The following is a 24,414-nucleotide window of genomic DNA, read 5'->3' on the forward strand; positions in this document are numbered from 1 at the left end:
TCCGCCTCCTGGGTTCAAGTGATTCCCCTGCTTCAGCCTCCTGAGTAGCTGGGATTACAGGTGCGTGCTACCACGCCCGGCTAATTTCTTTTGTATTTTTAATAGAGACAGGGTTTCACCATGTAGGTCAGGCTGGTCTCGAACTCCTGATCTCGTGATCTGCCCACCTCAGCTTCCCAAAGTGCTGGGATTACAGGCGTGAGCCACCATGCCTGGACTTCTTTCACTTTCTTGATGGTATCCTTTGAAGCATAAGTTTTTCATTTTGATGTCCAGTTTATATATTTTTGTTGGTGGTGCTTGTGCTTTTGATGTCATATTAAAGAAATATTTGCCTAATCCAAAGTCATGAAAATTCATATCTATGTTTTCTTTTAAGGATTCCATAGTTTTAGGCTGGGTGCGGTGGCTCACGCCTATAATCCCAGCACTTTGGGAGGCCAAGGAGGGTGGATTACTTGAGCATGAGAGTTTGAGACCAGCCTGGGCAACATTTTTGTATTTTTTATAAAGATCCCATTTCTACAAAAAATACAAAAATTAGCTTGGTATGATGGAGTGCACCTGCAGTCCCAGCTACTCGGGAGGCTGAGGCAAGAGGATCACTTGAGCCCAGGAGGTCGAGACTGCAGTGAGCCGTGATCACACCACTGCACTCCAGCCTGAGCAATCGAGTGAGATTCTGCTAAAAAAAAAAAAAAAAAAAAAAAAAAAAAAAAAAAAAAAAAAAAGAAAAAGAAAGAGTTTTATAGTTTTAGCTCTTGCATTTAGGTCTTTGATCAATTTTAAATTAATGTTTGCATATGGTGATATGTCTTTATCTTTTTACAGATATATGCAGGCTAAATAATTTAGATGTGAATATATAACATCTGTAATTTACTTTAAAATAGTTTAGATAAAAATAGATAAAGCAAACATGGGAAATTTTTGACAGCTACAAAATCTAGGTGGTGGGTACATGGGTGTTCATTATATTTTCATCTCTGTTTTTGAATTTTTCTTTAAACAATAGAAGTAAAAGGTAAAGTTTTAGAAATAAAAATTAGAAAAAATACTTGATTATGAGTGAAAATGTTATTAATACAGAATTAAAGTTGAATCTATTTTGACTTATTTTTAAAATAAATTGTTTGTAAATGTTAGTGTTTCATAATAAGTTATAAATTATTTGCCACACCCCTAATAAAAACATACAAGAAAAAGGTTATGTCAGAGTGTCTTGGCATTGCTCTTAGGAACTAGTGTTCTAGAACTTCTTGTTCTAATACAGCAACTATCAGCCACATGTGACTGATGAGCACTTCAGATATGGCAAGTCCAAATTAAGATGTGCTCTAAGTGTAAAATCTATATTGGATTTTGAAGACTTGATACAAAAAATGCAAAATAGCTCATTAATATGTTTTATGTTGATTACATGTTGGAATGATAATATTTTGGATATTGGGTTAAAGGTATTATTAAAATTACCTTCACTTGTTTTTTATATTCTTTTAAAATACAGCTACTAAAATATAAATTACATATGTGGCTTGCATTATATTTCTTTAAAAAAAGTTTAAAATTTTTTCATAGCATCATATAGGAAACAATCATTACATTTCTTTTGGACAGTACCATTCTAGAGAGAAAAGGACTGGGCTAGAAGATCCACATTCTAATTTCTTTGCTGCTTTCAACTAGCCATGTGTCTTTGGGCCATTTCTTCCATTTCTTAGCCCTAAAATAGTCAGGGATAAATTCACTCAGCAAATACTTAGACTTCTTACTACATACAAAGAACTTGGCCAGATGATGTAGGAAATAGAAGACGTGAAACTGTTCATAAATTCAAATCATTGTTTTACCATTAATCTCTATCCATGAGTCAATGAAGATAGAAATCAACAATGGAAAATATCTCATCATTTTTATTTTTTAAACTAACATTTCATCTTAAGATAATGTATATTTTATAAACAGTCTGAGACCTGGATCACATATGCACAGAGTATATGTTCTTTTTCTCTTCTAAGTCTTGGGTCTTTGAACAAGTGTTCCTCTTTTCCAGAGGCTCCCCAACTTCAAATATTGTTCAAGAAGTGCACTGTGGTAGACAGTTGGTGGACAGTACTCTTGTCCTTTTGTTGTCCCATACCATGTTGACGGCTGGTCTTGGCCATGTAACTTGCTTTGGTCAATGAGACATTAGCAAGCAAGATAAAAGCAGAGGCTTGATAAGCACTTGCTCATTGAGACTTACCTTCTTAGAACACTCCTTGGAACCTTGCAGCCATGCTGTAAGGAAGCCCAAGCAACCACGAGGAAAGGCCCACATGGAGGAGAGAAGTGCCAGGGGTTCATTCAGACTAGTGATTCTCAACCTGTGGTGATTTTGCCCCTTGTAGGACATTTGACAATGTCTGGGGACACTTTTGGTTGTCACAGTGGTGGATAGGTGCTACTGGCATCTAGTGGGTAGAGGCGAGGGAGGTTGCTAAACATCCTGCAATGCACAGGACAGTCCCACAACAAAGAATTACCCAGCCTAAATATCAGTTGTGCTGAGGTTCAGAAACCTGCTCTAGACCAACGTTTCCCACAACCTGGCTCCTATTGATCAAGTATAAAGGCACTTGGGAGAGAAAGTGTTCACACTTAAATAAAATCATCTGTAGCTACTCATTTACAAGTGACAGCTTTCTGAACAGTCTGTGACTCATGATGATTTTTCAATGATTCCCATTAGTATTCTCATCAACCCCAATGGCACATTTCACCTTGTTTACATTCAGCATTTAAGCAGAGTAACTCATCAAACTATTGAACCAACAATCATTGTATTAGATGCCCCAACTGAGATATTGTTTCTCCTTGGTGCTATCAAGGCCATGGTTTGTCACAATTCAATCCAAGCTTCCAAATCTGCAGCCATTTACCCACCCAAAGGCCAGGGGCTTTAGCTTTTACTGTTTTATAGTCCATCAGCTTTGGTTCTGTGTTACCAAAGAACCACAGCCCCATCATGCTAAGAGGATGCCACTTTCCCTTTGAGAAGAGCATGTATATATTTAGAGGAATCCATTATTAGTCAATTTTATCTATGAGAGAAATTTTAAGTATATAAAAATTATAGTAATTTGCTGATAGTAAATTTTATTAGAAGAGTTTAAATATAACTACATTAGCAGACTCACTCAATAAAAATTTTAAACATAGTGGTCAAGTATAAATCTCATTGCTATGGTAATTAACTGTGAAATACATAGATAATAAACCATTGCAGATAGGGGTTTTTGTTTGTTTTCTCATATAATAGGGCACATACACATCTCTAGACGGAATGAAAAAGGGCCAGAAATGTTGCTAAAATTGTTAGTTTAGATAACTTTTTGATAGGTTGGCAGATACAAAAGTTTACAAGAAACACTCGATATGCAAAGTAATTTCCTTGCAAAGTACAAGGACCCAGATGAAAAATCCCAATGATACGAATCACCCCAGCAATCTCCCAAATCCCATTATGAAGTCTGATTAGTGTAGGCTACAACCCAATTGCAAGTGGGCTTTGCTGTTGATGGAGAGCCAGTTCTTGGCAAACATTAGTAAAACCAAGCCATTTATCTACCCGGTTGAATCAGCCTTTGTTGAGGAGTGTGAAACTGTGACCAGCATCACCAACCAGCCCTCTATAGACAGGGACTGGTTTCCTTTCTCTTACACTTGGTTTGCATCCTGAAGTTGGCTCTGGTACTGCATTTGGCATCTTGAGAAAACCTTTTTGCTGGTTTCTAGCAGGAAAGAGGGGAAGGAGGCCCTGACTCCAGGGATGTGGAGGGACTGAGCTGGACTGTCTAGGGAGATCTGTGTTCCTGGGATCGGGCCCTTGAGCATCCGACAGGCGGAAGGTTGTGAAGTGGCCCAAGGACCATCACATCTACCGAAAAATGGTGAATCTGGGGGACTTGGTCTGATCCAGTGAGCCATCAAGAGCAACACTTCCCCTCAGCCTGTGATGAGGACTCACATAGTGGCTGGATTTTTTTAAGGACACATGGCGCGGGGGCAACTGTAGTTCAGGGGTCATCAAGTTTGAACTATGAAGGACCACATGGCCAATATTTACGTTTTGCAGACCAAGCAACAAAAGGGAAGATATTACGTAGGAACTTACATAACAAGAGAAAAAAAATTGTCACAATGTTTTTATTGATATAATCCAACATACAGTAATATTTGAGTACAATTATTTGCAACCCACATCTATTAATAAGAGAAAAGGAATTCTTTTGTCGGGGGGATATTTCTCTTCATTGGAGTTCAAAGGCGGTGTCTGCTATCATCACATAAAGTGCAAATGTTCATGTATGAAAACGATGCTTAGCTCTCTGGTACAAACACAGGGAGCTCTCGCGATCTGGCCCATAGACTGTAGTTTGCAGACCCTTGCCATAGTTGAACACCAGTCGCCCACACTGGATTTGCGATGTTCCGGGGTGGGAAGTCGCTCCGGGCTGCGAAGCACCTCGAGGGATCCCCCCAGCCCCCCGCCCCGTCCCGAACTCTCCCTCTGAGCCCAGCTAACCGCGGTTCATTGGCTCTACCCGCGAGGCAGGTCTGGAAGGTCAAGAATGAGGCTCGGAGCTCTCTCGCGGAGCAAGGACACCTTCGGGCTTCAGGACCACCCAGGGCGTCCAAAACTGCTGCCAGGGCTGTGCCCCCGCCCCCTGGCACTTTCCAGCTCCCCCTCCACTGCCGCTCTTCCTCCCTCTCGGCCCCCTCCAGCTCCTCCTCTGGCTCCTCCCCCTCCGCTCCTCCCCTTCCCTACATCTAGCCGCCGCGCTTTCCCGCTCCCGCAGCAGCAGCCCCCCGCGTCGCTGTCGCTGTCGCCTCCGCCACCTCCTCCGCCGCCGCGCGCCGCTCGGAGTCCCGCGCCCCACCATGCCCAACATCGTGCTGTTCAGCGGCAGCTCGCATCAGGACCTGTCCCAGCGCGTGGCCGACCGTCTGGGCCTGGAGCTGGGCAAGGTGGTCACCAAGAAGTTCAGCAACCAGGAGACCAGGTGGGGGCCACGCCGGCGGCCGGGCTAGGGAGAGCGCTGGGCACGCGGCTGCGGGGCCGGGTTGGGGGCCGGCGCCTGCCCGGGCCACCTCCGCGGCCGCCGCGCTCCCCCTTCCGGGGCGGGACGGTGGCAATGCGGCCTCCGCGCCCCCGCGCCATCGCCTGCGAAGAAGCCGAGGCCGGGCGCCGCGCGTCCCGGTGCGCGCCCCGGCTGTACCCCCGGCGGCAGGGCCTTCGGTCCTGGGACCGCGGCGACTCCGCGGTCCCAAGCCGCTCCCGGCCTCCCAGCGGCGCTGCCGGGCCTGGCGTCCCCATCCCGGAAGGGAGACGTCTGGGCGGTCACAGACCGTCGGGGAGAGAGTGGGCGAAGCGGGCGGGAACCGCATCGGGTCAGCGCGCGGTGGAGGGACGTCCAGGGTTGGCTGGTCCCAGTTTCCGCGTCCCTGCAAAGCTGAACCTCAGACCAGTGCGTGCGACTAAAGGTTTCTCCCGTCCCCAACTCCGGTTGCACAGTGGGTTTACCTGGGGACGGTCTGAACGCTGCTTCCCCCACCTGCCCCCAAGGGTTTGATCCAACGGGCGGAGGATCAGCGATTTTACAGCTTCCCAGTTGACTCTCCTGAGCAGCCAGGGCGCAGACCACTGCGTTATCCAGAGCGTGGAGTTGTGCCAAGGTTTGAAAGACTGTGAGAACCCCAGAGCGCACGTGCTGGGCTCCCCTCTGCTCCCACTACTCTTGCTGCTTCAAAGATGATGGACTTTCAGCTTCCTTCTTGTTCTGGGACTCTGCTGTGTACAGCAACAATGCCGTGATTCGACTGTAACTTACACCCATTTCTCAAGCCCAGGAGAAGTGGTCGCCTCTGCCTGTGGGTCAGGTGGTGGCCATCCTCGGAAGCTGACCTGGGGGGCTCCTTTGTCCACCTGCCTGAGTCCACACAGCTCCTTGACTCATTTCAAATTGGTCTCATTTTTCCCCCTTCTTCCTCCAATATCTAGTACCGTTAACTGTCCACAGTTACTGATAATTTTTCCATCTTTGGCAAAGATCCAATTTAACCAGCATTTTCTAGAAATGGTGCCAGAACAGTTGGACACCCATATGCCCAAAAAATATGAAATTCCATCCATACTTTTCACCATTTGTAAAAATTAACTTTGAAGTGGATCATAGACCTAAGTGTAAAATCTAGAACTATAAAATTTCTAGGAGAAAATCTTGATGACTTGGGGTCAGGCAAAAATTTCTTAATGAGGAGTTATGTTAATACTGATGGGAAAGGTACTATTTTTTGGCAAGTCGGCTTTTTAGGATATGTGAATCTTATGTGACTTCCTCCAGGTGGCAAATTCCAGTTATGGCTCCGATGATAATATAAGTGAAGAAACATTGTGAATGAGTGGCAGGTGGACTTTGGCTAAAGAATTCCGCTCTGCAGTGTTTAATGCAGAAGTCTGAGAGGATGGTCTAGGGCTCTGGAGAAAGATAGAGCTAGGTTTGAGTGTTGCAATATTTTGCCAGTCTTGTTCAACTTTCAGTCGCTTTAGGAACATGAGAAGAATAGTTTTTGTTCAGAAGGTGTTGTCATATGAGTAAAGGAGAAATTTCGTGGTGAAGTAAATTTTGAAAGCAAGTATGTTGCCCTTCCATGTACTCAGTGCTGCATGATCTTTTGCTAAGGAGCATGGTTAATCTAGATCAGTTCACTGCTAAGTCAGTGTTGAGTTTCTCCTAAAAATACCGCATGTGCCGTTGGGCAAAACTCACTCAGACATTGAGGTATGATTGTTTATACATTTGGTTCAAATATAAAGCAGACTCACTTTTATTTCGTTTTTGGTGTTTTATAACCATCACTTGATAATTAGAAATTGTGGGGCCTCAAAAACCACTCAGCATGAAGTTTGGGAATTGCCTATATAGCTACATTTTATGTTTTTAATATATAGAATATAAAAGGTTCACTGCCTGATTTTTCTCTTTTCCATGAACTGTACAAGTACAGAGCTTAATTTTTATAAACAGCCCTCTCTGGACTGGGTACTGTGCTAGGAATCCAGCTTTTAACTGTGTGATTGTAGAGAGGAGAAACTGAAGGGCAAAAGGAAGACAAAATTCATTCAGTTCATGTAAGGGCCCCTTCTTGACTCTGTCACTGAACTAGAATCAGAAATCTGGTTTGCTGTCTCCTGGCCATCAATCCTCCCATTTTACATTTTTTATACGCTACCTAACTGAACATAGAGCCTTCTAATTTTACCTTCTCATCCCTAAATCATTTCAGATATGCAGGGAGAGGTCCGCTCCAGCTTCACTATAGACCATGGAAATTCCATGGTGACATCTTAGGACAGCAGGTGTCTAGATGTCTCTGTTGTAACATTTTACCCTGGTCAGTTAACCTGCTGGCAGAATCTTAAGCTATACTGTGAGACAAGGTTATACAAAGTTATACGAGGTTATCGGTTACCATGTAATAAATAAAGAGCTTAATGGCTTAAAACAGTAATTGTTGATTTGGCTTACAAATCTGCAATTTGGGAAGGGCTCAGTGAAGAAAACTTGTTTTTGTCCCATATGGTCACAGCTGAGGTGGCTAACTGGGGCTGGAGGGTTCTTGAAGATGGCTCACATGACTGGTAAAAACTGGTAGCAAAAGTTGTTACTAGCTTTTGCCCAGGAGCTTGGTTAGGAACCTCAGCTCCTCTTCCTGTAGACCTCTCCATGGGGCTGCTTGAGCTTCCTTATAGCATGGAAGCTGGGTTCTAAGAGCACATGTTCCAAAAGACAGGACATTGAAGCCACCAGTCCATTAAGGACTGGGCTTGAAAGTTGGTGTATCATAATTTCTGTCATAAGCTGTTGGGCAAGTACAGAGCCCTCCCAGATTCAAGGGCGGGATACTAGACCCTGCTCCTTGATGGGAAAAGTGTTAAGAGTCTGTGGCTATCTTTTAGTTACCATGCCAGTTTATTGTTGAGTCAGTGATGCTTTTCAGCCTTTTTATTTGGGGGTCAATAAAGATCCTCTGGCGGAACAGCAAATGGATGCTGCCTTCTGGCCACAATTTTTTAAAGACCTAGAATAAAGGTAGTCATGATCATCTTTTTGAGTAGAAGCAGGACTAGCTTTAGGGGAAAAGTTGCCATGGTGATGATATTCTCTGTCCTCCCCTGGACTGCTAGTCATATGAGAATTGAGGTTCCTGAGGAAAAACAGGCCAAAGAATCTAATCTTGTGGGATAAACGTCATAAGACCAGGAGTTGGCAAAGTTTTTCTGTAAAGGGCCAAATCGTAAATATTTTAGGCAGTGCTAGCACGCGTAGTCTCTGTTGCTGCTGTGTCTTACAGTTCTGTAAATCCCCTTGCCTCAGTAATGTCTGTCACAGGTTAGCAGGGCTGCATTGTCTTCTGAAGCTCTAGGGGAGAATCTGTTCCCGTGCCTTTTCCAGTTTGTAGAGGCAGCCCACATTCCTTCACTATTGGCCTCTTCCACCTTCAATTTCAGCAACAAAATGTTGCTCTGACCCTGCTTCTGCTGTTTCCCTCTTGCATTTTTAAGGGCCCTGTGATTACAATGGGCCAATTTAAATAATCCAGGATAATTTCCCCATGTTAAGGTCAGCTGGTGAGCAACCTGAATGCCATCTGCAAACTTATTTCCCCTTTGCCATATAAACTCACATATTCAAAGGATTAGGATGTAGACATCTTTAGGGGGCCATTATTCTGCCCACCACGCCATTCTTAACTCACAGGCCATAGAAAAACGGCCTGTGTGCTGTGTTTTGTCGACCTCTCAGCTATATAATACTGTACTTGATTTCTGCTGTAGTTCATTTTGTGCTGCTATAACAGAATACCGGAGACTGGCTAATTTATAAACAAAAGAAATTTATTTCTCATAGGTCTGGAGGCTGGGAAGTCCAATATTGAGGGGCTGGCATCTGGCAAGGGCATTCTTGCTGCATCATCCCATGGCAGAAGGGTGGAAGGGAAAGAGAGCACATTTGAGAGACAGCAAGAGGGCCAAACTTGCTAATATAATAAACCCATTCTCAAGATAGTGAGCACACTATAGCAATGATGACGTTAATCCATTTGTGAGGACAGAGCCCTCATGACCTGATCACCTCTTAAAGGTCTCACCTGTCAATATTCCTATACTGGGGATTAAGCTTTCAATACATGAACTTTAGGGAACACATTTAAACCACAGCAATTTCCAAATTAAGTTCATCTCATAGTTGATGTAATGTTCACAAAGCAGTTAGATTTAGCTCCTTAGATCTTGAAATAGGAGGAAGCACATAGAACTCTTTCTGTCCCTCTCATCCTGTGAGGTTGGCATATTTTCATCCATAGTAGAAGGCATGCAAGAAGATGTGTGAATGTTATCAAAACAATTTTCACAACATGTCAACTTGAAAAACTTTATTTTTATTTTCCTTTAAAAATTTTTTTTAGAGACGGGGTCTTGCTTACATTGCCCAGGCTGGACTAGAACTCCTGGGCTCAAACAATCCCCTTGCCTCAGTCTCTCAAGTAGCTGAGACTATGGGCATGAGCCACCATGCCCAGCCTGTTTTTAAATTTTCATTAGGTATAATTGGCTCTTTTTTTTTTTTTTTTTTCTAGACGGAGTTTCACTTTTGTTGCCCAGGCTGGAGTGCAATGGTGCCATCCCGGCTCACTGCAACCTCCGCCTCCTGAGTTCAAGTGATTCTCCTGCCTCAGCCTCCTGAGTAGGTGGGATTACAGGCATGCACCACCACACTGGCTAATTTTGTATTTTTTAGTAGAGATGGGGTTTCTCCATGTTAGTCAGGCTGGTCTAGAACTCCAGACCTCAGGTAATCTGCCCACCTCAGCCTCTCAAAGTGCTGGGATTACAGGTGTGAACCACTGCACCCGACCTTATTTGACTCTTTTAAGAAAACAATTGTATTGAGTATCTGATAGCAGGAGAAGGGAAAAGGATAATTATTCATGTTCCTCATTTGTAATTTTAAAATATTTCATTTTGGGATGAATACATTTACAGACAATTCTGCTGTAACGTGACATATGTATTCCTAAAAATTACCACGCTATGCAAAATCAGGCAATCCAAAACCACAGGGCTTATGAGAAAAATGGGGTTAGGGACATAACGTTTAAAAACTTCCTCAGTGACCCATTAAAAAATCATAGGAATGTTATACAGGTTGAGTATCCCTTATCAGAAATGCCTGGGACAACAAGTATTTCAGATTTTTAAATTTTTATTTTTTATTTTTTGCATTTTGGAATATTTCTATTGTACTCACTGGTTGGGCATTCCAAATCTCCAAAAATCCAAAATACAAAATGCTCCAATGACCATTTCCTTTGAGCATGATGTCGACACTCAAAGTTTCAGATTTCAGAATTTCGGATTAGGGATCCTATCAAAATGATAAAACACTGACATGTATTACATGTTCAAAAAATATCGGTTGGGTGCATTGGCTCACGTCTGTAATCCCAGCACTTTGGGAGGCTGAGGTGGGCGGATTACTTGAGGTCAGGAGTTCGAAACCAGTCTGGCCAACATGGCAAAACCTGTCTCTACTAAAAATACAAAAATTAGCCAGGTGTGGTGGTGTGTACCTGTAATCCCAGCTACTCGGGAGGCTGAGGCAGGAGAATCACTTAAATCCGGGAGGCAGAGGTTACAGTGAGCTGAGATGTCACCACTGCACTCCAGCCTGGGCAACAAAGTGAGAAAAAAAAAATTACATAAATACTACGACAGAGATGGGATTTTCCATTGAAAAATGCCTGAGGTTTAGGGTTCTCTGAAATGACGTGAAAAGTTGTGACACCAAATGTGAATGAGTGTGGCTCGTTGTCCTTGAGGTGTGTACATGGGTATGTTTGTGTATTTCTAAGTGGCTTCATTCAGCTGGGTGCAGTGCAGTTTTCTGCAGTCTCGGGATAAGAGGTTGTGCATAAGAAGACACGAAATTCATGCTATGCTCAAGTTGTTCCAAATAATATCAATCATTGAAAGAAATTTCCCCTTTCAAAACATAGCAGAGCTGACCATCGTCTTGGTTTGGATGCAGAGCTCTGCGAAGGACGTGCCTGAGCACACAGCACTATTTTCTGTTTCTTCCCATCAAAGGAATATACCAGGGATGAGCTGGCTCTCCCTCTCATGTTGGACATCCAGAATTCTGTACCTGGAAATACAGAAACTTCCAGACATGCAATTTTCAAAAACTTAGCTGCTATTTACTCTTTCTCCAGAAGCTATGTGAGGATGCCAACCAGCAAAACAAGGAAGTATACCAAGAAAGAGGATACAGAAAATGGCAAATGGAGTGCAGGAGAGGGGGCAGGGGATCCCCGGATGGCAGCTGTGCACAGGCAGAGAGATAACCCAGGCCTGCCACCCCTGGGAGGGATGCCTGCAAGATGATGAAATGCAGATGGGACTTGAGGCCTCTGACCTTGGGAGATTTTGATTGTTAGTGAAGGGTTTAGGGTGGAATCTGGATTCAGGATTCAGAAAACTTAGCAGACAAAAAGGTAAGAGAATGACCTCCAGGGAAAATAGAAAGAAAAGATGTGCATGAAAAGAAAATATAAACATTCGTTTAAGTTTATTGCATGGCAGAGCTCTGAGCAGCATTTGTGCAGTTAAAAACGTAGAGTCAATCTTTAATGTGTATATTGATCTGTATTGGGACGATGGCGAGATGGGAAGTTTGCATTGCAAGTGATGGAACTGAATGGAAATAGAGTTCAATCCTCATCATTTTTGCCTAAAATGAAAAATCAAGACACAGCAATACACACATATTAGCTAGACTTGAAGGAAAATATCTAAAAACCCTATCAAGAGTTGAAATTGGTGGCCTCTGGGCACTTTCTCTGTTATAAGTCTTACAGAATGGTTTGAATTTTTTAAGCAATATGACTGTATAACTTTAATAAAAAACTAAAACTAAATATAGTATTTTGCAGAAAAGAGTTAACATAGCAGGCCTGAGACTTAGGCCTGTTTGCAAGGTTGGCCCTTGGCTGGCCTCTGGGAGCTTAGATTTTGCAAGGGTACCCACCGTTTCCCAGTAAGAATGGCTCACTGCATAAACTCTTAAACAATTGATAAACAATGTGGTTCATGCTGAATGCCTGTGAGTCTGACATTTTGGTATGTGCTAGGCAGAGGGTGCTTATATGACCAGCCCACAATACAAACCCTGGGACTTGAGTCTCTAAGCAGCTTCCCTGGTGGAGAGCCCTTCACATGTGTTGTCACAGCTCACTACTGGGGCATTAAGCTCTACCTCTGACTCCCCTTGGGGAGGAGTCTTGGAAGCTTGCACCCTCTTTCCCCCATCTTCACCCCATGCACCTTTTCCCTTTGCTGAGTTTGCTCTGTGTCCTTTCCCTGCAATAAATCACAGCCATGAGTGCAACTATTAGGCTGAGTCCTATGAGTCATCCTGGTGATCACCAAACCTGGGGGTGGTCTCAGGGATGCCCAAGATGCAAATATGCTTCAATATTAACCGATGGCAGTTTTCTTTTCCTAGCGTGGAGATTGGTGAAAGTGTGAGAGGGGAAGATGTCTACATCATCCAGAGTGGCTGCGGGGAAATTAACGACAACCTGATGGAGCTCCTTATCATGATCAATGCCTGCAAGATCGCGTCATCATCCAGGGTGACTGCTGTGATCCCGTGTTTCCCATATGCCCGACAAGATAAAAAGGACAAGGTAGGAGAGGTGTGTCCTGCCCTAGAAACCTGCTCTGGGCCACTGTCAATGTTGTTTTTCCTCATTTATCCATTTGATTAGAATTATCTGGAAAATGTTGGCTTTTTCCTTTGATGATCAAGTAAATATGCTTCCTCATTTCGTTTGTTGAAGGTTTGGCTTTGAACCTACCCTGACGTTAATATTCAAATAAACAGGTAATGCATATTTTTGCAGGTATTAAAATACCATTATTGTCCTTGTTATAATGAAATTGTTGTATGTCTTTGTGGTGGTGGATAGAACTAAATACACACACACACATGCATAAGAGTACAAGTCAAACTGGAGCATATCTGAATCAGATCACTGGATTGTATCAATTTCAGGGTCCTGGCTGTGATACTGTGTTATAGTTTTACAAGAGGTTACCACAGGGAACTGGGTAAAAGGTTCACAGGATCTCTGCGTTGTTTTATACAACTGCATGTCAATCTACAATTCCCCCAAAATAAAAAGTTTAATTAAAAAAAAAAAAACCCATGATCTCTTTTTAACCTTTTAAAAAGAGTAGAAATAGTATCATTGAATTATGTTTTCCACAACATTAGCGTCAGAGGAGGCTCTGTGAGTCTTTAGAAAAAAATTGAAGAAAATTTGATTGGCCTTTGCCTTTGAGAGCAACAGAGAAATCGGAGGTTGAGAAGAACTTTGAAGGAGATTGTATTAGTTTTCTAGGGCTGTCATAAGAAATTACACAAACTGCATGGCTTAAAAGAGCAGACATTTTTCCCTCACAGTTTCAGAGGCCCAGAAGTGTGAAATCAAGGAATGGACAGGGGCACGCTCCCTCTGAAGTCTGTAAGGGAGGATGCTTCCTCACTTCTTCTAACTTCTGGTGTCTCCTTGCATTCCTTGGCTGTGGCTACATCACTCTGGTCTCTGCCTCTCTCTTCACCTGGCCTCTTCCCTGTGTCTCTTCTCTGTTTCTTATAAGGACACTGTCATTGGATTTCAGGCCTAACCTAATCCAGAATGAACTCAACTTCATCTTTACATTGGTTATATTTGCAGAGACCCTATTTCCAAAATGAGGGCACATGCTGAAGTTGCGGGTGGACATGAGTTTTAGGGGGATATTGTTTGACCTACTACAGTGGTCAATTCCCAGCTGTTGTACGTTCCATAATTTATGGATAGATAGATGTTCAGCTGGGCTCAGAGAATCCTGCCAGTTTGCAAGACACACGGCTGTTCTCTGATTTGGTAACTCAGTGCAAGAGAAGTTTTCCCCAATATGCTGCTTTTTATCTCCATAATTCACTTCTGAAACAACACAGATTTCTGAAGTAGCACACAAGATCCCCTCATATTTGAAAAAAATCCCTTTATAAATTTGAATTCATATACCAAAGTCCCCCTGAATTTTAATCCCAGCCTCCTCAAGTCATGGTTTCCATTCCCTGTCTTGAAGATGGCCAATGAGTTAATTTCTCACCTAAAATCTAATTAGAAGGGTCCACATCTTTTATCTGTAAATGGCTATATGGTCTCTGTTGCAACTACTCAACTCTGGTTGTACTTCAAAAAGAGCAATAGACAATATGTAAATGAATGGGTATGGTTGTGTTCCAATAAAACTTTATTTATGGACACTGAAATGTGAATTTCATATTATTTTCACGTGCCTTGAAATATTATTTTGAATTTTTTCAACCATTTAAACATGTGAAAGCCATTATTAACTCACAAGCAGTACCAAAACAAGTGACTGGTGGCTGGTGGCTAGCTGGATTTGGCCTATAGGCCACAGTTTGCCAACCACTGTATTAGACCACTGATAGATTTTGTGTGTGTGTGTGTGTGTGTGTGTGTGTGTGTGTGTGTGTGTGTTTATGATCTAAACTTGACCTTGGGCAGCCAAAACCTTAGGTCACATGCACTGCTATGAAGCTGTATCCTCCCACTAGCTCTTCATATAGCTCCTTTTATTTTAAACTTGATTCTAGAGTTTTATGTGTATTTTTAACTGTTAAGTTTCAATTTTCTAATTTTGTCCCATTGGTATAATCTGTTGTCCTAGCTATTCTTCCCATCTGTATGTTTCCACAGGATTGTTTAGCATCTTTCTCCTTGTCCATGTCATAGAAGAGCTAGTTTTCTGCCATTATTTCTTCTGCCATTATTTCTTCCTTCCTTGTGGTTTAGTAAATTCTCACATTGTAGCTGGTTTTTTGTTGTTTGTTTGTTTGTTTGTTTTTGAGACGGAATCTCACTCTGTTGCCCAGGCTGAAGTGCAGTAGCACAATCTCAGCTCACTGCAACCTCCGCCTCCCAGGCTCAAGCGATCCTCCTGCCTCAGCCTCCTGAGTAGCTGGGACTACAGGTGTGCACCACCACGCCTGACTAATTTTTGTATTTTTGGTAGAGACAGGGTTTCACCATGCTGGCCAGGCTAATCTTGAACTCCTGACCTCAAGTTATCTGCCCGCCTTGGCCTCCCAAAGTGCTGGGATTACAGGCGTGAGCCACCACCCAGCCTGTAGCTGTATTTTTAATCAAGCTCTTTCACTCTCAATAGATTTCATATTTTGTATTTGGCCCTAAGATATTGAATATATTGTAACTTCTTTAGAAAATTACTCCTTTTATCATTATACATGCCCTCCTCCACTGTTAGGTGATTTGTAACCCCATGTTCCTCTTTAAGTGATAAAATATTGGAAGCTCTACAATTTTGTTAGCACATATCTGATTTGTGGTGACCTCTTTTTACAAAGTTGTATTTTCAAAATGTTTTCTTATTTGAGTTGGAAAAACTAGCACTGTTTTTTCACCACTCCTTCTATTGTAGGAGGTGTGATGCAGTCCAGCCTCCATCCCCTAGTTGCACGTAGTGCTCCCAGCCACCGCTAACAAGAAGAGTCCTATGGATTTCTGGAACTGCAGTGGCTATAACTGTTGTTTTTTTGTTTTGTTTGAGATGGAGTTTCGCTCTTGTTGCCCAGGCTGGAGTGCAGTGGCGCCGTCTTGGCTCACTGCAACTTCTGCCTCCCAGGTTTAAGGATTCTCCTGCCTCAGCCGCTCAAGTAGCTGGGAAGCATGCACCATGACGCCTGGCTAATTTTTTGTATTTTTAGTAGAGACGGGTTTCACCATGTGGGCCAGGCTGGTCTCGAACTCCTGGCCTCAAGTGATCTGCCCACCTCCGCCTCCCAAAGTGCTGGGATTACAGGCATGAGGCCCCGCACCTAGCCGGCTTTAACCGTTTTGTGGAACTGTGTTGTCTAACTAGCTAGTAGCAGTTTTCCCGATGTTAGACAGTTAAATGTGTTTTCCATTTTGCCCCGTTGTGAAAACATGTTTATTTTCTTTCTTCTACCCTTTCTTTAATCACTTTGCTGTAAGTGTGTTTCTTGGTAATAACATTGTAGCTGCTTTTAATTTTTTATCCCAGTCAGACAATTCCATGACTTTCTGAGCTTAACTGCTGACGGAAGAGAGGGCTTTCATCATCAACCACACATAAGCAGGGCCACTGGTAACATTTGAGAGACAGTGTGTGTAGTGGCTTAGGAAGTCGTGTGGTTTCTCGTTAGAGAACACAGCTAGGAAAGAAGTAATCACAGTGGGGTGTATTAGTTTCCTAGCACTGTTATAACAAATTACCACGAACTGGGTGACTTAAAACAACAGAAATATGTTCTCTTAAGTGCTAGAGGCCAGAAGTCCAACATCAAGGTGTTGGCAGAGGAATATTCCTTTTGGAGGCTTCAGGGGAGGCTCCTCTTTCCTTGCCTCTTTCAGCTCCTGGTGGCTGCCAGCCTTGAGGCCACATCGCTCTAATCTCTGCTGGAATCTGCGCATGGCCTCGTCTTTTGTCTCCATCAGATCTCTCGCTCACTCTCTCATTTTCAATTTTCTTTTTAGAGACAGAGTCTCACTTCGTCACCCAGGCTGAAGTGCGGTGGCACAATCTTAGCTCACTGCAGCCTCAAACTTCTGGGCTCAAGTGATCCTCCCACCGCAGCCTCCCAAGTAGCTGGGACTACAGGTGCACACCACCACACCTGGCTAATATTTTTTGCTTTTTGTAAAGGCATGTCTCACTATGTTGCCCAGGCTGGTCTCGAATTCCTGGGCTCAAGAGATCCTCCTGCCTTGACCTTCCAAAGTGTTAGGATTAAAAGCATGACCACCACACCTGGCATCTCTCTTTAAAGGATACATGAGGTAGCATCTAGGGCTCACCTGAATAATCCAGGATAATCTCGCCATCTCAGGATCCTCAATGTCATCACATCTGCAAAAACCCTCTTTCCAAATAAAGGTAACATTTACAGGTTCCAGGGATTGGGCTCTGATATTTTTGGGGCCACCATTCAGCTCACTCCAGGAGGTCTTAAAGGAAGTCACTGATGTGTTAAGAGACAAATAGTTTAAGGACACTTTGGGCTTTGAGCTAGTACATATCATTTATCATCTAGGCCAGGATGCTTTCAAGATTGAAAGGGAGCTCTATGGATAACTGTGCTGGGAAACAGGTGTCTGCCTAGACTGTCCTGGGCAAGTGACATAGGGCCACCCTCTCTATAGCCTCTGGACTGACCTTGGAGGTGGCCAAGACACATAAGCTGTCCTGACACCATTATTTCTTACGTGTCTGTGTAGTCAGTGTGACTCATATTGTAGTGAGGAGACAATTTTGTTCTCTCCCCAAACTTCTGAAAGAGGAATTCTTAATTCTTAATTTTATCTATTATTTGAGGTATGCCTTTGCTTTATTTTTTTGAAATGGAATCTCGCTCTGTCACTCATGCTGGAGTACAGTGGCACAGTCTTGGCTCACTGCAACCTCCGCCTCCAGGGTTCAAGCAATTCTGCTGCCTCAGCCTCCCAAGTAACTAGGATTATAGGCATGCGCCACCACACCTGGCTAATTTTAGTATTTTTAGTAGAAATGGGGTTTCACTATGTTGGCCAGGCTGGTCTCAAACTCCTGACTTCAAATGATCTGCACACCTCGGCCTCCCAAAGTGCTGGTATTACAGGTGTGAGCCACCGCGCCTGGCCCACCTTTGCATTTTTTAAATGACTGATAATACTTTTCCCAACTATTCCTTCCTTACCTTGGATCACATGGCTTGGCTTTGTACTGAGAAACTGTACTTCGGTGAGGGGAACAGGTATTTAGTAAGCACCCAAGAGAGATGGCCGCAGCCTGTTAGCATACTTCATCTCTTAGAATCTCTTAGACAAGTGCTACTGTTTACCGGTACAGGTTAATGATGAGGAGACCAAGCATGATTGGGGTGGGGGTGAGGGGTAGGGGAAATGCACTTCTACCTTTTTGCTTCATTTAGGAAGGCATAAAGCCATGTGGTGTTAGATTGTGATGAGAAGCTGTGGCTACACTTGATCTCTCATCCCAGAAAGAAAATTCTCCTGCGCAGCCACAGGAGGAGCTCTGGGCAGCCCTCGGAGACTTTCTGTTGTGCTTTTTCCTTCCCTTAGGACTGTATTACCTATGACGTCTAATGACAATGAAATTCTGTGTAATTGCTCTACTTGGAATTCCTTGCAAAGAAGCCCAGAAAAAAAAAATCTAGAAGCTCTTAACCAGATTCAAAGCTGGTTTTGTTTTTTTCTGTAAACCTTGTTGCTGCTTTTTAAGCAAGCCCTGCACATACGTAACATTTTATTTGGGGTTTTCTTTGTATGTACAAGACACCAGGGACAGATTCTGATGGCGAAGGAATGGTTTCATAAATTAGGACACATCCATACAATATAATATTAACATAGAAAAATGATGATGATGTAATATTAATTGTAAAAGACATGGTGCCAAGTGGTCTGAGCTCTGGCATTGAGAATCAAGTAGGCTCAGATTTGAATTCCAGCACCATTATTTACTCAGTTTGTCCTTTGTAAAAGTTACTTAAACTGTCTGTATCTTTAGTTTCCTTATCTGTAAATTAAGTACAGCACTAGCTACTATTTATGAAGTACCTACCATATCATAATACATGAGTGGGCAGGCTTTTTCTGAAAAGAGCTGAATGTCATTTTGGATGCCATTTTGGATGTCAATGTCAGTGGGCCACTGGGTCTATTGCAGCAGCTCCACTCTGCCATTTTAGTGTGAAAGCAGCCGTTAGTCAATGTGTACATGAATGGGTATGGCTGTATTCCAGTAAAACTTTATGTGCACTGAAATCTGAACCTCATATAATCTTCAGATGTCACAAAATATTGTTCTGCTTTTGATTGTTTTTCAACCATTTAAAGACGTAAAAACCATTCTTAACTCACTGGTTATGCAAAAACAGGCTGTGGGCTAAGTTTGGCCCATGGATTCTAATTTGCCGGTTCCTGCTATAGAACACACTCAATAACTGCTGGTTCCCTTCCCTGGTAAAAACAGGAGGTTGGGCTGGGCATGGTGGCTCACACCTGTAATCCGAGCACTTTGGGAGGCCGAGGTGGGCAGATCACCTGAGGTCAGGAGTTCGAGAACAGCCTGGTCAACATGGTGAAACCCCATTTCTACTAAAAATGCAAAAATTAGCCAGGCATGGTGGCATGTACCTGTAATCCCAGCTACTCAGGAGGCTGGGGCAGGAGAATTGCTTGAACCCAGGAGGCAGAGGTTGTAGTGCAGTGAGCTGAGATCTCACCACTGCACTCCAGCCTGGGTGACAGAGCAAGACTCCATCTCAAAAGGAAAAAAAAAATAGTAGATTGTGGGCAAGGCTGGGAATAATGACTTCTGAGGCGGGTAAAGGACTTGTAGTTTGGGGATTTCTTTTTTCAAAATCATTTTCAAGGTCATGTTCTCTTTTCAATAAAATTTTCTTTTGTTTCCTTTTTTGTACCAGAGAAATTGAGAACAGTTTTTCCTGATGTGAATTTCTACAGTCTTGTAATTTTTTTAAAAGCCCGTCAAATTTACACTTTTCGAAAGGCGATATTTGATGCATTGAATAACATCTGGAATAGCCTGGGACTCTGTCATGATTGGGCTGACTTGCAAAACATTTGACTTTTATGCATTTTTCACTAGGGGAGCTGAGTGTTTTACTTTTGGCTACTGTACCTTGACTCTACCTTTGTTTCAATGCTGTACTTTTCTTTGTATAGGCTAGCAAGTCAGTTAACTAGTAAATCATTTTTCCTGCAAGATTCAGTTGGGTATGAGCCGAACTCTGAGACACAGAACAAAAACCAAACTTGTAAACAAGGTGTGAAGAACAAAATCAGAAAGTGTGAATTTAGAAATTACCCTGTGGTTTGGATCCCAGAAGTTAAGAAACACTGGATGCCACTGAGGAGAGATGAGAAGGGAGGATTCTTTTTGCTGGCGCCTTAGTCTGTGCTGCTGTAACAAAATACCACACACTGGGTAATTTATAAAGAACAGAAATATTCTTTGGTGCCGGGCGTGGTGGCTCACGCCTGTAATCTCAGCACTTTGGGAGGCCGAGGCGGGCGGATCACCTGAGGTCAGGAGTTGGAGACCAGCCTGACCAATGTGGAGAAACCCCATCTGTACTAAAAGTACAAAATTAGCCGGGCGTGGTGGCGCATGCCTGTAATCCCAGCCACTCGGGAGGCTGAGGCAGGAGAATTGCTTGAACCTGGGAGGTGGAGGTTGCAGTGAGCTGAGATCATGCCATTGCACTCCAGCCTGGGCGACAAGAGTGAAACTCCGTCTCAAAAAAAAAAAAAAAGAAAGAAATATTCTTCGAACGTGTGTCGTGGGGGGGGGGGGGGAAGGACAAAAATGTATTTTCTCATAGTCCTGGAGATTGGAAGACCAAGACCAAGCACCGGCATTTGGTGTCTGTTACGGGCTGCATCCTCCAGATGGAAGAATGCTGTGTCCTTACATGACAGAAGACGGAAGGGCAAGTTTGCAAAATGCTGCCTGAAGCCTCCCTTAGAAGGACCTTAATCCCGCTCTCAAGGGAGCAGCCCTCAGGGCCGAATCACCTTTTAAAGGCCCCACTTCTTAATCCTATCACATTGGCAACACCTGAATTTTAGAGGGGACCATTCAACCCGTAGTAACTGATTCGACAATTGTAGGAAAAGCACAAAATTGATTAGCGTTGCAAATCAGGCTCTATTACAAAGCAGTTGTAGCAACTGATTTGCTTTTTTTATTGTCCTGGAACTTTGTTACACTAAATAATTCTCATAATTAGTGAGGCTAATGAGTAAGCCTTGGACATTTAGTGTTAATCTGTTAGTAAATATTTATTGAAGAACTATCAAATGCAGAGTGTGGAACTGTGTTCTGCGGATGATGTGAAAATCTCCAAAACCAATTGTTTGCCCTTGAGGGATGTATTCTAATTGTGAACTATGACATTTGTACATATAATATATCGGAACATCTATCTTTCAGCAGGTATCACAAGGCAGTCCCAAATGGTAGGGCCAAATGCTTACCAATTCTGTGCCCCCTTAGAAAGGAGAGATGATTCCTGGAGTTCTGCCTTAAAATTGGGAGATTTGAACCAGACCTGGAGGATCAAACACATTGGCTCGGCAGAGGCAGTGGAATAGGGACAAGGCAGGCATGTGGATATAATGGCCAGACTTCAAGTGTTTTCTAGAGGAGGAAGAGCAATCCCAAGGCCGACTTCAGGGAGGCTTCCTGAAGCAGAGGTGTAGGAAAGGAGCTGTTCCTAGGAGGCTGCAGCCAGACTAGCCGGAGAACTTGAGAGAATAAAGCTGAGAAAATTCGATTTTATCCCAAAGGCAACGTGGAATGTAGTACAGGGGAGTTAAATGATGAAAACGTGAGTTATGATCTCTAATTAGTGGAGAAGATTGAAAAAATAAAAAACAAGAAAAATATATTTTCCTATAATCTCACGTTCTAGAAACATCTGTTAACTTTTTAGAGTGTTTTCCTCTTATTCTTTTCTTTGTGTTTTGAACATACTTATATACTTTTTTTTTTTTTTTTGAGACGGAGTCTCACTTTGTCGCCCAGCCTGGAGTGCAGTGGCGCAATCTCGGTCACTGCAACCTCTGCCTCCCAGGTTCAAGTGATTCTCCTGCCTCAGCCTCCCAAGTAGCTGGGACTACAGGCATGCGTCACCACACCTGGCTAATTTTTTGTGTTTTTAGTGGAGACGGGGTTTCACCGTGTTGGCCAGGATGGTCTGGATCTTCTGACCTTGTGACCCACCTGCCTCGGCCTCCCAAAGTGCTGGGATTATAGGCGTGAGCCACCGTACCCCATATATACCTATTTTTAATGATAAAATATATATTTCTTTTTAAAAAGTGCTATATTCGGGAAAACACAAATAATCTGTTAACATTTTTTATGTAATTCCTTCCTGCATGTGTTTTTACATGAATGTATTGTGTGTGTGTGTGTGTGTGTGTGTGTGTGTAACAAAGATCATTTGAATGAAATCTTTTTTTAAGCTTTTCTTTTTTGTGGCTGATATATAGAAATACTGTTGTTTACAACAAAATACTGAACGCCACCTAGGTCTAATCATGTGTCTGTATAATCGCTTGAATTTCTTCGATGTGGGCAGTTGTATTGTCCATAATTTGTGATGTGGAAACCAAAGCTATAGAGAAGTTAGGTAATTTTACAAAGAATGTAATGTCAGTAAATGACACTAAGTATGAAATTAAATAGTAACTATTATCAATCCCCTTACAGTATTCATTCTTTGACCTTGTTTTTTTCCATTGTAATAGTGTTAGCATCCAACTGTTGGCACATGAATTCCTCTTTAATAGCTGGACTTCTTTAGCCTCTGGCTGTGTGAGGGTCTCTTGGCCTCAGTGATCTCACATGTGCCACTCGGTCCTTCTAGAACACTATTCTCCTAACCTTTGCTAAACTTGCCTTAGAAACGATTTCCTCAGAGGGACCGCTAATAATGATCTTGTTTAAACTTTATGTCCTTCCTACTACTATCATCTCACTCTCTCGGTACCTTTTATTTCTACACACTTATCATGATTTCAGTTATACATATTGTGACATTACATGTACATGTGTTGAACTGTTTGCTTCTTTTATACTTGTTCTCTATACCCAGCGTCAAGCACTTAGTTTTGCAGTGGTATATGTAAATAGTAAATGTTTGCTGAATAAGATGGAACGAATATATCTTTTGCTGTTACAACATGTATAATTTTCTTTTTGATGCTTCGTTGATTGCATCTATGATTTATCTTTCTCATGTACGTCCTAATGGGAGGAATCTAACAGTATCCATCTTTTCCTGTTATAAAATTAATGTTCTTATTTTTAGAGTCGTGCCCCAATTTCTGCAAAACTTGTGGCCAATATGCTGTCGGTGGCCGGGGCGGATCACATCATCACCATGGACCTGCATGCCTCTCAGATACAGGTATCCGTGTTTTCCTTTTGCAAATGGTTAAATCAAGTCTGTTAAATTAAATAATCTTAGAAGAGGTAACATTACTTGTGTTTGAGTTTATATATGGCTACTCTCTTGGATTTTTGTCTTTACTAAACTTGGAAATATAATTTGATATTAATACTTCCAGTCTCTATCAGCACCTTGCCCCCCAATCACTTTTGGAGGAGTGGGGATGGCTTTTTGGTAGTAAACTCTATGTAGTTCCATCTCAGCTTATGGAAAATAATTAGAATGGCGGAGTCATAATATCATAATATACATTTTTTAACTTCTTCATAACTTATGTTCTTTGTCTCTAAAACAGGCCAAATTATACTGTGCCACTTTGTGTTATATAATGAACGTGAAGTATTTGATTTATAATAAATACCTAAGAGACAACAAACCTTTTCCCTCACTGTCCTGCATAGCCATTCTATTCCTCAGAATATAGGCCATCATAAGACAATAGAATATGTCCCAAAAGACAGATTGGACTGAAATATGCCCCTATAACATATCCGTCTTTTGATTTAATTCTGTTTAAAATTAACAAAAGGGCGTCTGTTACAAAAGCCTCTTTTGAACAAAAAATGCAAATGTTATTTAATGAAAGCAATTATTGTTTTAAAAAAAAAAAGGAAAAAACAAAACAAAACAAAACCCTGCAACATGACACTCACTTCTCCCTTTAGGGATTCTTTGATATTCCTGTGGATAATTTGTATGCGGAGCCCGCAGTCCTGCAGTGGATTCGGGAAAACATTGCCGAGTGGAAGAACTGTATCATTGTTTCACCTGACGCAGGGGGAGCCAAAAGGTATCATGCAGGCTACACCTTGCAGATTTCTCCATCTGCTGATTGGTTTTTCCTTTTGCCATGTATTAGATAAGGAAGCATGCTGTAAATTACTTAAAACTTTATTTTGCTAATGAGCAAGTAGGTAGACCACAGGCTTCACTTTCAGAGCAGAAACCCATCATCTTTGTTAATATTTCATCATTCAGGAAAGAAGAAAATATACACAGAGACACACATACACAATAGGTATATGTTGGTTTCTTTGTTTTCAGCAAAGGGTAGATGTGTTTGAGGTTTTTTTAAGTTATTGCTTTCTGATTATAAAAGTAATGAGCCTAATTGGAAAATAAGTCTTTTAATTAACAGCACTTGGAAATGGTAGCCAAAATAGAACAAATTTTTTTAAAAGAAATATCTGTACATAGAATA

The 24,414-nt window shown here is 42.4% G+C and overlaps 1 protein-coding gene across 2 annotated transcripts in view; it reads left to right on the forward strand.

Annotated features, from left to right (window-relative positions):
- Positions 1-4,707: 4,707 nt before the first annotated feature.
- Positions 4,708-24,414, forward strand: part of PRPS2 (phosphoribosyl pyrophosphate synthetase 2) — a 33,983-nt gene continuing 14,276 nt past the window's right edge. The window contains exons 1-4 of one of the 2 annotated variants that reach the window (XM_050777279.1): positions 4,708-5,045; positions 12,612-12,804; positions 23,073-23,171; positions 23,879-24,003. In XM_050777279.1, coding sequence (XP_050633236.1) covers positions 4,924-5,045; positions 12,612-12,804; positions 23,073-23,171; positions 23,879-24,003 — 539 coding nt within the window. In that variant the 5' untranslated portion in view covers positions 4,708-4,923. The remainder of the gene's footprint in view (positions 5,046-12,611; positions 12,805-23,072; positions 23,172-23,878; positions 24,004-24,414) is intronic. The other variant, XM_050777280.1, reaches the window with a different exon arrangement.

This window comes from Macaca thibetana, chromosome X (genome assembly GCF_024542745.1).
Source record: "Macaca thibetana thibetana isolate TM-01 chromosome X, ASM2454274v1, whole genome shotgun sequence".
NCBI lineage: Eukaryota > Metazoa > Chordata > Mammalia > Primates > Cercopithecidae > Macaca > Macaca thibetana.